Here is a 16,809-nt window from a genome sequence, read left to right on the forward strand (position 1 = left end):
ACTTTCTGGCCCTGTCATAGTAAAGGGCTGCTTAGAATATTAGAGCCAATGTCACAAAGTTCCTCCTGAAGTATAAGTGAGTGAGAGAGTTCCCTCACTTTGCAGCACAACACGTCTCACAAGATTTCTACAAGCAATCAGAGTGAAATTTGTACTTTGTGTTGTCAGATGAACGTATGAGACACTTTGACTCTTCAGTGCAGTGTGGAGCCTAACAAAGATCTGTTTTGTGTCCCAGCTGATCAGCAGGAGGAGAAGAGTCTGACGGAGCAGCAGAGGAACATTTTCAGCCATCTGGACTCAGCTGAGTCACTACAGAGGAAACAATGAGCTCAACACAGAAGGTGAGGAAAATATCACAGTTTCACCAAATAATCAGTCACGTCTAAAACTCTCATACTCCCAACCTGTTATATGACTGTGTTGTATTTTATGTTGTTTTTAGAGACCACACCACAGCACATGTTAAAATAAGGAAGATTTATTCATCAAAATTATTAATATTCAAATGGACATAACAGTTTTACCCCTGATACTGCCGGATAAACAGAAACTCACACAGGAACGAGGTCACACAGAGCTCAAGTTTTCACTCGCGAGGGGGAAGCAGTTGTCTCCAACCCACTTCAACTTGCTTTCCCCCTGCAGGTTGTTTTTATTGGTTACACACATGAATATTCATAAAGCTTGTTGCTGTATTACCTATGAGAAACTCCTATAACTGGTTACAAAGTGATTGTACTGTGCAAGCTTGATTGTGCTGTGCAAGCATGATTATACATTGTGTGTGGTTATATGATGGGAGTGCAGCTCTCCCAGATTGTTGTTGGTAGAATCTGTTCTTCTCAAGGCTGCTTGTTCCCCTTATCAACGTCATGCACGTAGTCATATGCGTAGGTTACCTAGATAGCAAACAGAAGCATTCAAGCTTTCTAAATGGCAACCTGTAACACATACATTAAACCTAACAGTTTTTCATCACCCCCAAAAATACACGTTCAAAGCACCACAACAGCAGCCTGATATTAAACAGAAGCTGTCAGCTGAGCTCTGTAGCGTGGGCAATTATAATGAAGCTCTTTATTATAATTTGTAGATTCAAGCTGTTCTTCATATTTTTGGCCAGCAGATGTCACCAAAGAGGACTGTGTTGAAAAGCTTTGAGTAATGAACCTTTTTCAATACAAGCTTCAGTGTTTCAGAAAGCTTCATTTGGCCATCACTGATATAAATAATATTATAGAAATTATCAGAGGAGGCAAAAGTACATTTACTCTATACTTAAGCAGAAGTTGTTACGAGTTCAAAAGTATTGGAGATGGATACAAGAGGAAAACCAAAATAACAACACTGGTCCGGCCGGGTTGAGTCAAACGATGATTTTAATGAACACACGCGTGAAAGATGAACACTGTACGCAGACAGCATAAGATCTCAAAATGGTGGAGCATTGCTCAAACTCTTATAGCCTCTAGTGGCCCCCACCTAATCATAAAAGCCTAAACATTCACATTCTTTCTCTCACACGGCGCCTAAGCTACGACCTTGGCTCCCTGTTTATCTGCTCCTGCTGAGATGGGGCAGAAAACCTCTCCGGTATGTTCTGCTCTCTTCTAATCAGACAAATAAGATCATGACTCTCTGAAAACAGTATTTCTTATAACTCAGCCGTATAATGCATCATAAAACAACATCATCCATTCACAATAAATCAGCAGTCTAATGTAATGCAAATCAGTTTAACAAATGTAATAGTTATCACCTTCTTCTAATTCAGAAGAATAATGCAAACTAAAACTACATAATATTTCACAATCTTTAATTAGGGGTATAACATAGCATAAGGTAATATTATAATCCCACAAACTACAGATATTAGTGTTAAAAACACTTCAGTAAAAGTATTCATTCACCTTCTTTACTCAAGCTAAAGTGAAAAAGTACAGGCTCGTAAATGTCCTCTGAGTAAAAAAGTAAAAGTAGCTCCTTGAAGAACTTTTTAACAACATGTTTTTATCCAAAGCTAATTGAACCTTGTGCTTTATTAATGTAATGTCAAAATAAGATTAGTAAATGAAATACAAACTATTTATTTCTAATAAAGGTACTCTGTTTGAATCAGTTAAGTAGAAAATGAAGGAAAATAAAACATACGTGTATTTTCTGTTGCCTACATTGTAGACGGTGACTTTGCCTCTAAACAGGAACATGAGCAGGGAAGAGGTTAAAGTGGGATTGAGCAGGTGGGAACCCTAAAATCAGCTGTAGTGGCTCAGCGTGGGGAAAAGAATCACAGCTCACAATAATTTCTATTGAGAGCTCCAGTAGATTTTCTTAAAGTACAGGCTGTGATCAGCTGACCTGCTGCTCTCTGTGGATGTACACAACTGAATTCAACCAGATGTCAGCAGATGTTTCATGAGTTGTCCTGGCTGATTTCCATCCTCTACACTGACAGTACACTGTCTTTATATTAGACACTATACTGTTGGTATGAAGGTGGAACTCAGTGAATGAATGTCAGCATCATGAGCTTCAGTTTAAATGAATCTCTGCTACACTTGATGTAATCTAACTCTGACATGAGCACCACAGTCACTGTGCACCAGTCACACACTGTTCTTTACTTTAAATCCATCACAGTTCAGCAAACTAACCTGTTTATCCTGCACTAACCTGCAGAGGATCTTCATGCAGTCTTTAAATAACACAGTTAGTCTGCCTCAGATTGTTTTGCAGCATGTTTCACAACCTGAAAAAACATAATGTCACATGTACAGACCCAATATCTGATTTCAACACATGAGGACTTACATGTAAGCTTTAATCTGCAGTTGATCAAATCCCACTGAGCAGTCCTTCCCTTTAAATCTAACCCCTCTTCTTCCTCTCCTGTCCTGTGTGTCTTATCTTTCTCCATCTCTGAGTGAAGTTAGCTCTCTTTCTTTTCTCTCCCTGTGATGTACAGCAGCTGGACCTTTAGCCAGCAACACACTGTGAGACAAACTGCACACAAACAGTTTGTGTGTTTGCTGATGTTTGTTGATAGAAACGCTGCATTTGAAATTACCTGTTTGTTCAGGTGCTGTGCAAGAAAGAAAGAAGAACAACATCTCACTTTAACTCCTGACTATGACTCACAGTTTTGCCTCTTTCATCTCTTTTTATGTTTCATATCCTGGTGATTAGTACATGATCAGGATTGTCTTTCATGTGTTATTTTTCAGGCTCAAATTGGTTTGATGTTTGATGCCCTTAGTGATGAAATAACTCCCCTCAAATTCCTCAAACCAAACCTAAAAAGTCTGTTTTGAAAATGTAGAGTAGAAAGTCCTTTTTTAAATGTGGGGAGTAAAAGTAAGGAAAATAAGGAAAAATGATTTTAGAGTGTTTAAACAGTCATGAATTATTTTTAACACCAGGTTGGATGTAATGTGCTAGAACTACCAGTAGGTGGGGATAAGAGACCTGTAAGGTGTTTGGTGCCACACTCCACCTTCAGATTTAAAACTAGTGTTAATGGAGGAAGTTTGAAGGTTCAGTTTGTACAACGACTGCATTTCACTCACTGCCTCTGTTTGTATCTCTGTCACTGCAGGACCAACATGGAGCGAGAAGTCAGTGCTCTCAGGAGGCCGACAAACCTCACAGAAGAAAGAGGGAGAAAAAATACACCTGTGACGAGTGTGGGATGGATTTTATTGGGAAGCCTTCACTAAAACAGCATCAGGTCATCCACACTGGAGAGAGACCATTCAGCTGTGACTTGTGTGAAAAGTCGTTTTCCTGGAAGAATGCTTTAAGAAGACACCAACTCATCCACAGTGGAGTTAAAGTGTACAGCTGTGATCAGTGTGGCAGAGTTTTTACTCACAGTAGCAGCTTACAGAATCATCTAGTTACCCACTCTGGAATTAAGGCATACAGCTGTGACATTTGTGGAAAAACCTTCAGTCGGATAGGGTACCGAAATATACACCTACGCATTCACACCGGACATGATGTGTACTGCTGTGAACAGTGTGGCAAACATTTTACAACAGACGCACAGTTACAACAACACATGTTTACCCACACTGAGGAGAGACCTTATAAATGTGACCTGTGTGAGAAGACTTTTAAAGCTCCACGTCACCTGAGACGACACCAACAGATCCACACCAGAAAGAGACTCTACAAGTGCAGTTACTGTGAGGTATGTATTTATATTTTTATCTTGTCATTTTAGCCTGACTGTTTGGAACAACTCTGCTGTTCAGGATAAAAATGTTGAAGGACTGACTTACACTGTCTTTGTGTTTTTGTTTAGAAGCAGAGTGACACAGCTGGATCCAGTTCTCAACCCTGTCATCACCGTGGTGGTGGGAAAGTGACCTTTGTGGAAAAACTTTCAGTTGGCACGAAACCCTGAAAATACATCAACATAAACACACTGGAGACAAACTGAAATACTGCAAAGAATGTGGGAGAAGCTTCACCACATCAAGTGGATTAAAACGACATGAACTCATTCACAGTGGGGTTAAAAAGTACGTCTGATCAGTGTGGGTCATCTTTCATTACTGCAAGTGGGCTTAAAACACACAAACAAGTCCACACAGGAGAGAAACCATACAAGTGTCTGTGAAGGTTCTCAGTCATCCAGGTCATCGTAGTCTAAGGAGCTTGGAAAGAAAAGCGTCTGGACTTCTTTAAGTTGCTTGAAGACGTTTCACCTCTCATCTGAGAAGCTTCTGAGAGCTTCTGAGAGGTGAAACGTCTCAGAACCTCTCATCTGAGAAGCTTCTGAGAGCTTCTGAGAGGTGAAACGTCTTCAAGCAACTTAAAGAAGTCCAGACGCTTTTCTTTCCAAGCTCCTTAGACAACCATACAAGTGCAGACACTGTGACAAAACCTCTCACGATCAGATCCTCGGAGCCGTCATGAACGTACACACATGGAAGGAAACTACAGCTGTGACCAGTGTGACATAAGCTTCAAGAATCTCAGTTCATACTCCAAACACAAACGATCCCATGTTACTAATAAACTGTTTCACTGTTACCAATGTGCCAAAACATTCATTTCATTGTCTGCTCTGTGCAAACATCAGTGTGATCAGTCAGGGCTGGAATCACTCCCATCACAGTGAATCTGAAGAGACAGGAAGATCCTCTTCTGCTTTCAGTGTCAGACTCAAAACTCTTGAGATCAGGCTCCACAGAGTTCAGATCAAATCTCCTGTAAAGATCTGATGAGGCAACTATGAATGAAAATGGTTCTCTAGTCTCATTTTAAGCTTTCTAAACTGTTCTGCTTCACTGTTCATGTTGAGTGGTTCACTTTGATCCAGCAGTTGGATGAAGAAGTTTGAGCTGTGATTTCATTTCTTGTATTTCAGAGTAAAGACTGAAGTGACAAATGGAAACATGTTTACAGTCAGATTCAGATGACACACTGAACAGGGTTCCTGCAGCTTATTAAAAATCTAACCTGAAAGTTATTAAAAATTTCCTTGTAACACTGAGTTACAGTAGGGGGGCTGCTCCGTAATCCAGTTCAATAACACATCTCCTGACATTAAACATAAGCTTATTTAATAACGTGGATCTCTTTTTGTCCAGATTTTTATTCAGAGGCAGCAACTGTAGTAAGATTTGACCCGGATCTTTACAGATCTTAAAGTTTAGTATCAAGTTCATTTTCTTGTTGATGCAGAGCCAGAATTGAGATATTTTTAGACAATCCCATAAAAGATGCATGTATATCAAGAGATTTATTCCAAAAGACACTTCTTCAGCTGAAAGTCTGAGGGTAGAAACACACACACGCTGCAGTTTTTTCTTGCAAGGGTGGCTACAGAGCACTCACACGAGATTGGGGGCCCTGTGATGTGCGCTCTGTTCTTGCACCTGTCTGTATTTATATACAAAAGTAATACAATAGTGAATACGTCTGTTCATAGACAGAGGAATGTTGGTGCGTATGCGTGTGTGTGTGTGTGTGTGTGTGTGTGATTCTGAAGGACGCGGCCCCTCTTCTTGTTAGGAAGCGCAGATAAGAGTGTCCAGCTCTCCTCTAACTGGTAGGGAGGGAAACTGCTTGTTCAGCTCTTATTATCACTGTGGGAAGAAACTTACAAAAGAGAACAGAACAAGTCTTGTAGTGGACAACAGTCTAAGTCATCAAAAGGTCATCATGCAGTATTTTATCATATGCAAACTTATATCATTAAAAGCTTATACTGACTACTAAGTACAATTACACAAACATCCTCCACTGCAACCACTGAACATCCAAGGTATGGACATCGAGGCTGTGGACAGCTACAGGTACCTTGGTGTTCTTCTGAACAGCAAACTGGACTGGACTCATAACTCAGACGCCCTCTACAGGAAAGGGCAGAGCAGGCTGTACCTGCTGCGGAGACTCAGGTCGTTTGGAGTGGAGGGCCCACTCCTGAAGACCTTCTATGACTCTGTGGTGGCCTCAGCCATCTTTTTATGGTGTGGTCTGCTGGGAGGCAGCATCTCTGCTGGGGACAGGAAGAGACTGAACAGGCTGATCCGAAGGGCCAGCTCTGTTCTAGGATGCCCTCTGGACCCAGTGGAGGTGGTGAGTGACAGGAGAATGGCGGCTAAGCTGTCATCCCTGTTGGACAACATCTCCCACCCCATGCATGAGACTGTGACAGCACTGAGCAGCTCCTTCAGTGGGAGACTGCGGCACCACGGTGTGGGACAGAGAGATTTCGCAGGTCTTTCCTCCCCACTGCTGTCAGACTCACAATAAAGATAAAGACTTTGCAGCTGATCAAACACACACATCCACACATGTGCAATAAGACTAATGTGCAATAATCTTTTCTGGCATCGTTGTATCTTTTACTCAGTTGTATATAGCATTTGTATTCTATTTTTATCTTATTGTATATTTTATTCTATTTTATTCTACTGTATATAGTATTTTATTTTATTCTATTCTGTACAGTTGTGTACTGTACTTATTCTTATTTTATTTTATTCTAATTTTTGCTTCATAACTTTTGCACTGTCCACTTCCTGCTGTGACAAAACAAATTTCCCACGTGTGGGACTAATAAAGGTTATCTTATCTTATCTTATCTTATCTTATCTTATCTTATCTTATCTTAATTCTCCATTGACAATGTGACCTCCAGCCACACAGGTACACATCCTGGGCAGGGAGGAACGCTGGTTTGAGCGCGGATCAAGGAAGCCATTTATGTGAAAAGGGAAAGCCTCTGAATCAAGGAGGGGGCCTAAAGGTACATTTATTTCCTTTGCGACTCCATTTAAACACAGACAACAAGTAAGTAGACTAAGCACAGTAGGAAATGGTTTGCCCCTTCTCATCAGCAACACCTGGACAGAATTACCCTTGACCTTAAATAACCCCGTACCTACCTCTGCCATAACCAGTACATAAAATGAAATACAACCCTCTAGTGGTGATAAAGACAGGGAAATAAGAAAAATGGCTCCTACACACCAGCTCCTAATTACATGAGGCAGAGGACATGGCAATTATTGAACTTAAAGGAGCCATGATGAATTCGGCTTTATTAAGTGATAAGAACAAGTAGTCTGATGTCCTGTAATCATAATGATGGTAAAATTAGAGATACAATAAATAAAATAAGTTTTTGTACAAAGTATCGGTTCAGTATCGTTGATATCACCTTGAATTTTACTTGGTATCGGATCAGAAAGGAAATCAGTGGTATCGCACGTCACTAGTCATGATACATCAATACAATATGCATAAGAGGGCAAACCATGCTTCATTTATACGTCATTCTACCAGTAATCTAGTTCATCAGTTTGTAGCTTCACAAAACAAAACAAATGAATTTTGTTAATTTTCTTTCCAGATAAGAGAGGCCAGACCTTTCTTAGCCTCTGTGTTTAATCTGGACCTTGGGACAGCTAAAAGCATCTGATCCACAGACTTCAGTGATCTTGAAGGAGCGAACCAATTTAAAAGATCAGAAAGGTATGAGGGTGCTAACCCATGCAACGCCTTAAAAACACATAATAAAATTTTAAAATGAATTCAAAACCTAACTCACAGCCAGTGTAAGGATGCCAGTATGGGAGAAATGTAGTCTCAGTTGCATGCTATAAGATAACCTTTATTAGTCTCAAGCAGGGGAAATTTGTTTTGTTGCAGCAGTGGACAGTGCAAAGTTGCATAGAAAATTTTGAGAAAAAACACTGGAATAATATATCCATAAGATACTGTACACCAGGGGTGGGCAACCCTAGGTACGCGACACGACCATAGCTGGACTGGCCATTGTATCATCGGGCATACTGGGCATTTGCTCAGTGGCCCGATGATTTTTTATTTATTTACTTTTTTTTGTAACGGTATAAACCAGACCTTCCCAAAGTGTGGGGCCTGTCCCACACTTTGGGCGAAAAAAAACAATGCTTGGACACTGCTAGCACGGGGCTCCCACACAAACGCAAAGCAGGAGATGAAGCATCGCTGAATATGTTTCCAAACCAACTTCATTCTAAGCCAGAGACTAGAAAATATGGTGAAGCATATCTTCCCTTTGGTTTCACCTGCACAAGTGCCAAGGTAGGTCTCCCCTGCAGAATTGGTTTTCCCTTCGTCGGGAGCAGCGCTGGGCTCTTCAAATCACGGACAAACAGTATCCCACATTTGGGATTTTTAGTTCACAAAGACTTGTTGTAATGACTAACTACTCCTGACATTTTGGACATGTTAGCTCTTTATACAGTAAAGTTACAGTGGGATACAAATAACATCAGGCTGATCCTGCCAGGATTTGTTCCCCCAGTTCAAATCACGGACAAACAGTATCCCACAGTTGTTTATGTTTTTAAACCCATTTTGCACAGAGAGACATTTTTTGAAATGTATTGATAGCAATGTTGAATATTATTACACAGGAAAAAAAACAAGTACATGTAAAATAATGACACAGTGGGACAGTAACTGCATGTGTATATGTAAGCGTGTAAAACCTGAAGACAGAGACAAAATACTTAATTAATCTGACTTCTGCCATTCTGCAATTCATCTCATGTAAACAATAACGTGGCGCACAGCGTGACGTGGAAAAAGGCATATACCTTTAACGTGGTGTGACGAACTCCGTATTCCTCATCCACACTTAAACCCAAAAAAGGAGTTTTAAAAAATCTCCGTTTTCGGTGATTCCAAGCGCTGCTTAGTGTGGATGAAACAGCTGCGTTTTCAAAAATACCCGTGTAGGTGCGGATGCAGCGTAAAAGAGTTAGTAGTTTATTTTCTTACTATCTGCAGATTGCTTGTATTTGCTTAATTGTTTACTAAATGTTTGAGGTGTGAAATAAACTGCAATGGAGCAAAATATGGGTGTGTGTGGTTGGAGGGTGTGTTTGTGAGTGTGTGTGTGCGAGGGGGGGAGGGGGATATTTTTCTTGTAAAACAAAGGGGGGCCCAGCAAAAAAAGTTTGGGAACCACTGGTATAAACAATGAAAGGTGGTGGATTGGCCAGATGCTGGCCGGTGTGTAAAAATAACTTAGTTGTTTTGTGGTGACTATGGCGAAGCTGCCTCAGATTCAATAAAATTAACAAGTGGTGGAGGCCAGCAGGTGGATGAGGGAGAGGGGAGGCAGGAGGAGAGACAAGAGAAGAGAGGCGGCCACCGGTCCGAGTGTCAGGTGGACTGAACTTCAGGTAAGAAGTTATGACCTGAGGTCCGTTCTTCGTACCTCGCTAAGTAAGTTAGCTGGATTTGATTGTTGACGATTTCGCGTGATCTTGGATCATTCGGTTCTCCGAAGCTCATCCGGGACTTGCTGTCATAGCAACAGATCCGTAAGCGTAAACCTGCTTGGGAGCAGGCTTACTTTATGTAAACAGGATTAGATCGCGGCCACTCAGGTATGTCCGCTTCATTTATACGAAAGCAACAGCGATATTTCTCCACTGTTTTTCCATAAATAAATATTATCAATGTAACTAAAGATAATGCAGTATTTGATTCTTTTATTGATTTCATACAGATACATACAGGTCATTTCCTAAAAAAAGGGAAATGTACTATTAATCATTCTATTTCATGTATTTGATTATTTCAGATGTAATTCATATTTTAGGGTAGTAATAGTAAATTACTACGTGCAATCAAGATGAGAGACCACGGCTATAAAAGCGAAGTTGGATTTGGGAAGTCTGTCGCAGCCATGTCCTGTCCGTTTGTACGCGAGCAACCCATTGCAGAAGGTGCAAGATTGATAAGGAGAGTTTTCAGAATTCAGCATATATTGCGGGATAGACAGGATACATATATATATATATATATATATATATGTATCTCCCAACTTACTGTGCATGCTTCAGTCACCCCTTGCATGGGAACAGGTAGAAGTGATGGAGTGTTATGTAAAGCTACACACAAAAAACCCCACAATGTCAATAAACGTCACAGTACAAAAAGCATTTTAATTAAGGCAACAACCAAATATTTTACATTGTACAAATAGAATTATGAGCTCATTTACCAGTTATGAAGGTGCTGCTGCTACTGCACCCCGGCTGCTGGTCTAAGGAAGAGCTGCCCCCAGGGATGGCCTCAACAATGGGTCTGGTGGCATTCAACCCTAGGGCCAGCTCCTCTGCCAGGGTGTGACGAGGGGGTGCAGGACCATTACCTGTCTTTATTTGCTCTGCCCTTTTCTTGGTTGCTGTTATAAACAAACAAACAGATTATTTCAGGGTCTCTTTTCAGGAGACTAAAAGCAATATAAGTGATAAATATTACCATTCTGTAGAATATTCTTATATTACTGACTTCCAAGATGGCGCCGGTGTACGTGGCTTGCCGTCCTCGGCTGTATCTGCGCTGCTGTTTTTTACCCTCTCTACGCTCTTTATGTACCTTGGCATTGTATTTTTTTATCCTTTTAGTTGTATGCTCATCTAATGGCTGTGCACTGATTACATACGACAGGCAAACACTTTTAAATCTAAGACTTTCTTATTCCTCTCGGACTGATCCTTGCTGGAACCTGGGTGTCGCCACCGCGCCCCGACCGGACCCTCCGACCGGACCCTCCGACCGGACCCTCCGACCGGCTTCCTCCATCTACCTATTCCGAATCTACACAAGAAACGCCATAGGAAATGTGGTAGAAGGAGCGGCCGTCGCGTTCGCCTCAGGGTCTACTTTAAAGCCAGAACCACAGGCTACCCACATGCCAGCCTGGATATTTTATCTTCTTTCCCTCCTTCCCAAGAACGCTCTGATGCTAAGTTGCTCACTCACCGCTGGATCTGCTCGGCCGACCACGAAGTCTACCCTGCCATTCCTGTGGCATGTTTTCCTGCTCGGGTCTGGATAACATCGCTCCGACGCGGCGTTTGCCGAAGCAACCTAAGTGTCCTACGACGCACCTCCTGTGGCGACTTAGCCCCTAGGATACGGATGGCATTGCTTAATGTCAGGTCGCTGGTCAATAAGACTTTTCTCTTAAATGACTTCCTCTCCACTAATCGGATTGATGCTTTATTCCTGACTGAAACCTGGATTCGTCCTGGTGAGTTTACCCCTTTTACTGAACTTCTTCCATCGGACTGTGTCGCTTTTAGTTCACCAAGGCTTACTGGTAGGGGCGGCGGCGTAGCCTCGGTCTTTAAAAATTCATATGCAGTTCGGCAGCTACCCTCACCTACCTACTCTAGCTTTGAAGTCCAATTATTGGAGATGACTGCATCCATGACCACACTCTGCGTGGTGGTTTATCGGCCACCTAAATATAGCAAATATTTTATCACGGACTTTGCTGATCTCCTAGGCTCCGTTCTTTTTAAGTATGGTTGTGTTCTCATTGTCGGTGATTTTAACATACACACTTGCTGTAAGGATGACCCATTTGCTAAAGACTTCCTTGCTTTAACGGACTCGTTTAACCGGGCTCAGTGGGTGAATGACCCAACACATGTTAAAGGACATACTTTGGACTTGGTTTTCTCATATGGTCTGGAGATTTGTATCAAGGATATAAGTGACGCTGGGCTCTCGGATCATTTCCCAGTTATATTTGATACTGGCTTATGCACTAATGAACTACATCCTGCGGCTCCCCTTCGCCCGCTACGTGTAATTAATGCTGAAGCGGTGTCAAACTTCTCTATCTCTGTTTTGGACTCTGCATCTGTCACTCTTGACTGTTGTTCTTTTCGCTCGGTTGATGACTGTGCTAATACGTTGTTATCGCTATTTTCTTCAATCCTTGATACTGTTGCCCCCATTAAAATGAAGCGCCCTAGAACCTACTCTCAGTGTTGGCTTAATGACACTACGCGTGCTTTATGTCGCATGTGTCGGCGCGCTGAGAGAAGGTGGAAAAAAGTTAAGCTTCAGGTTTCTTACGACATGCTACGGAGTAGCCGCTTAAAATTTCAAAATGCTGCTAAAACGGCCAAAATGTCCTTTTTGTCTAAAATCATCCTGGCCAATGACCATAACCCCCGTACCTTATTTAAAATTTTTAACTCTGTGGTTAACCCTTCCCCGGATATGTCTTTAATTTATTCTCAGGCTCTCTGTGAGCGATTTCAAATTCACTTTTTAGATAAGATCACATCTCTTAAGTCCTCTCTTCCCCCTATTTTATATCCCCTCCCCATCCCCGAGTGCACTTCAACTTTCCACCAGTTTGAGCCTGTGTCACTTTTGTCTCTTAAGCGGCTAGTTGTTCAAATGAATAACACCAATACTGTGCTTGACATTCTTCCATCTCGCATAGCTAAGGACTGTTTTGATGTAATTGGACCTAGTATCCTATTTCTTATGAACTTTTCCTTGCTCTCAGGCTGTGTTCTTTTGGCTTTTAAGCATGCTGTAGTCCACCCGATTCTTAAAAAAAGAAATTCTGACTGCTATGACCTTTCAAACTACAGACCGATCTCTAAGCTTTCGTTCTTGTCCAAGATCCTGGAGAGACTAGTTCTCTCCCAACTCCAGGTGTACTTGGACACAAACCATATCGCTGAGAAATTTCAATCTGCCTTTAAGCCATTACATAGCACTGAAACGGCGTTGGTTAGAGTTCTTAATGACATTCTTGTAATCACTGATACTGGACGCTCTATGGTCCTAGTTTTACTCGACCTCTCTTCGGCCTTTGATATGGTGGACCATAACATTTTATTGCTAAGACTTGAGCACACTGTGGGTATTAGAGGCACTGCCTTCGACTGGTTTAAATCATACCTCGCTGACAGATCCTTTTCAGTTAACTTAGGCACCTTCTCCTCTTCCTCCGCTCCGGTCTGTTGTGGAGTGCCTCAAGGATCAGTTTTAGGCCCTATTCTATTTTCATTGCATTTGCTCCCCCTAGGCGCAATCTTTGAAAAATACAATATCGCCTTCCACTGTTACGCCGATGACATACAGATCTATTTTGAACTTACTGACGACCTTGCTGTGTCCCTACACTACTTTCAAGAATGTATGCGGGAGGTCAAAGAATGGTTCCTGAGTAATTCTCTTGTGTTAAATGATAAGAAAACTGAGATTGTGGTGTTCAATAGTAAAATCTATGGAAGCCCGTTTCCGCCACTAAAAAAAAAAAAAACGATACTTAACTCGAAATTTCGAGTTATTTTTCCCGAAATTTTGACTTATTTTCTCGAAATTTCGACTTAGTTTCTCAAAATTTCGAGTTAGTAACTCGAATTTTCGACTTAGTAACTCGAAATTATGAGAAAAATAACTCGAAATTTCGAGTAAATAACTCAAAATTTCGAGTTAGCTCTGCCAATCAGTAATCTACGTGAATGACGTCATTTCCGTGTTACCCGGAAGCTGAATCCCTCAGCTACAAATGCTACAGATATGCTAACAGTATTACAGATACGGATCATGAACTCACACATTGCTGAGTATTTTAACCGTGGTTTCACAAATGAGGAGATTATTGTGTTATTAGCTGAATCACATGACATTACTATCAGCCTTTGTACACTTGAAAGGATTTTACACAACAACCGACTTTGGCGCAGAAAGAACAAAACAGAGGTGGGAGAGGTGGCAGCTTTTATACAAGCACAACTGGCAACCTCAGGACAGTGTCATGGGTATCGTTGGATGCACCAGAAGTGTTGGATGAATGGCATTGTTACTGACAGAGAAACCGTTCGTCTTCTGCTCCGTTTATTCGATGGAGAAGGTGTGGATTTGAGGTCACGAAGACGACTGCGGAGGCGAGTGTATCATAGCAGAGGCCCCAACTATGTGTGGCATATCGACGGCTACGATAAGCTGAAGCCATTTGGGATTGCAATCAGTGGATGCATTGACGGCTTTTCAAGGAGTGTAATATGGCTAGACGCTTACAAGACAAATAATGACCCGAGAGTAATTGCTGGCTTCTTCATGGATGCCGTGATTCAACAAGGTGGTTGCCCTGATCGAGTGAGATTAGATCTAGGAACAGAAAACGTCCATGTGGCTCACATGCAACGATTTTTGCACTTTACAGACAATGAACCAGAAAGAGAGCGCGTCATATTTGGAGCAAGTACAGGAAATCAACGCATTGAAAGATGGTGGCTAATCTTACGAAGCCAGTGCATCCAGTACTGGATTGAACTATTTGACAAACTAAGAGAGGATGGCCACTTCTCAGACTCTTTCTTGGACAAATCATTGGTCCAGTTCTGTTTTCTTCACATTATACAGGTGAGTTTACATAGGTGATTGTGTAAACGACATGTATTGTAACTGTTTAATTTGTAACAACTCACACGGCCTTTGCATATTATAGAAACATCAGATATATAAAAGTACACGTGAAAAGTAGAGTACTTTTAAAAAAAACAAAACAGTTTTGTTAAAAAAAATTACACATATATATCAAGGAACACAATTATACATTATAACACTTTGATGATTTATGTGTTTAGGCCTGTCTCAGTACTCAGTTAGCATTTTTGGTGGCCCAAAACTAAGTAAATAAGTATGTCTGTCCATGATGTGTGTGTGTGTGTGTGTGTGTGTGTGTGTGTGTGTGTGTGTGTGTGTGTGTGTGTGTGTGTGTGTGTGTGTGTGTACCAAAGCTACATTAATGGTGTGTAAGCTAAGAAAATCAATGTAGAAGTTAGTTGTGCTATTGTACATTAACATTTTCATATTGTATGCCTGAAAATGTTTCTTTTGTGCATTTGTTTTCATCTAGGAAGAATTAAATGAAGCTGCTTTGGCCTGGAATGACCACAGAATGCGCCCAGTCCACAACTCCCAAAGTCCTCATGGCCGACCATCTTTTATGTATGCCCTCCCAGACATTTATGGCGCGAGGGACTGTCTCAAACATATCAATATGGACAAAGTTGAAGCCTGCCTTGAAGAATGCGTGTTCAAAGACTTTCCATGTGAAGAGGATGTTTTTCATCTCTGTGTAGAACTCATGTCAGAACATAACCTGGACTTCTCAGATGATGTGTTTCATACAGTGGATCTGTATGTAAAGCTAAGGCAGTTGATGCTTACTGAGTTGGAGCTTTTGCCTTAAAGGTTAGACATCATTATGCATTTGATTGAGGTGGCAAAAACACATTCTTTGACCCTTGTCCTTCAGGGACATCTAGGGATATTTAGGCCTTTTTTCCCCCTTTGTTTGGTTTTAATTTGGTTTATCGAGCATGCATCGGTGTGGACTTGGGACAGCTATATATCCCAGAATGCATTTCGTCCAAAACTCAACAGCGGACTCCCGGCACATCGTTTTCAACCCCCCGCTCATGGTCTTCTCACTACTCAGGTTAAAGAAATTCCAGCAGCTGTCTATAGTATTGAGTGTCCACTAGAATAGAAATAAAAGCGTTCTAACATCTCACCTGCTTGTTTTTATTAAGGTATGTACACGTATGTACATGTACACTATTTTTATTAATAGAGGTTTCACTACTGAGGTTAAAAATGATATATAAGTCACTTAGATCACTTCTAAATGTTAATGTTTCGTTTATTTCAGTGTTTTATTTGTTCCTGAGTAAACCGGTTTGGCTGTGATTACAGTTCTAACCTCTCTTCTTCCTCTCCTGTCCTGTGTGTCTTATCTTTCTCCATCTCTGAGTGAAGTTAGCTCTCTTTCTTTTCTCTCCCTGTGATGTACAGCAGCTGGACCTTTAGCCAGCAACACACTGTGAGACAAACTGCACACAAACAGTTTGTGTGTTTGTTGATGTTTGTTGATAGAAACGCTGCATTTGAAATTACCTGTTTGTTCAGGTGCTGTGCAAAAAGGAAAGAAGAACAACGTCTCACTTTAACTCCTGACTATGACTCACAGTTTTGCCTCTTTCATCTCTTTTTATGTTTCATACCCTGGTGATTAGTACACGATCAGGATTGTCTTTCATGTGTTACTTTTCAGGCTCAAATTGGTTTGATGTTTGATGCCCTTAGTGATGAAATAACTCCCCTCAAATTCCTCCAACCAAAAGTAAAAAGTCTGTTTTGAAAATGTAGTGAGTAGAAAGTCTTTTTTTTAATGTGGGGAGTAAAAGTAAGGAAAACAAGGAAAAATTATTTTAGAGTGTTTAAACAGTCATGAATTATGTTTAACACCAGGTTGCATTTAATGTGTTTCTACTACCAGCAGGTGGGGATAAGAGACCTTTAAGGTGTTTGGTGCCACACTCCACCTTCAGGTTTAAAACTAGTGTTAATGGAGGGAGTTTGAAGGTTGAGTTTGTTCCACGACTGCATTTCACTCACTGCCTCTGTTTGTATCACTGTCACTGCAGGACCAACATGGAGCGAAAAGTCAGCGCTCTC

At 41.2% G+C, this 16,809-nt stretch overlaps 1 protein-coding gene across 2 annotated transcripts; it reads left to right on the forward strand.

The window, feature by feature from the left end:
* Positions 1-311: 311 nt before the first annotated feature.
* Positions 312-4,635, forward strand: LOC120441998 (zinc finger protein 83-like). 2 transcript variants are annotated; one of them, XM_039617701.1, is made up of 3 exons: positions 312-344; positions 3,599-4,195; positions 4,310-4,635. In XM_039617701.1, the coding sequence occupies exons 1-3, from the start codon at positions 327-329 to the stop codon at positions 4,409-4,411; spliced, it is 717 nt and encodes a 238-aa protein (XP_039473635.1). In that variant the 5' UTR covers positions 312-326; the 3' UTR covers positions 4,412-4,635. The 2 variants fall into 2 exon arrangements, with proteins under 2 accessions (XP_039473635.1, XP_039473636.1); XM_039617702.1 differs by having other exon boundaries at positions 4,313-4,635.
* The last annotated feature ends 12,174 nt before the right edge of the window (positions 4,636-16,809 follow it).

The sequence above is a fragment of the Oreochromis aureus genome, linkage group 9 (assembly GCF_013358895.1).
Source record: "Oreochromis aureus strain Israel breed Guangdong linkage group 9, ZZ_aureus, whole genome shotgun sequence".
NCBI classification, from domain to species: Eukaryota; Metazoa; Chordata; class Actinopteri; order Cichliformes; family Cichlidae; genus Oreochromis; species Oreochromis aureus.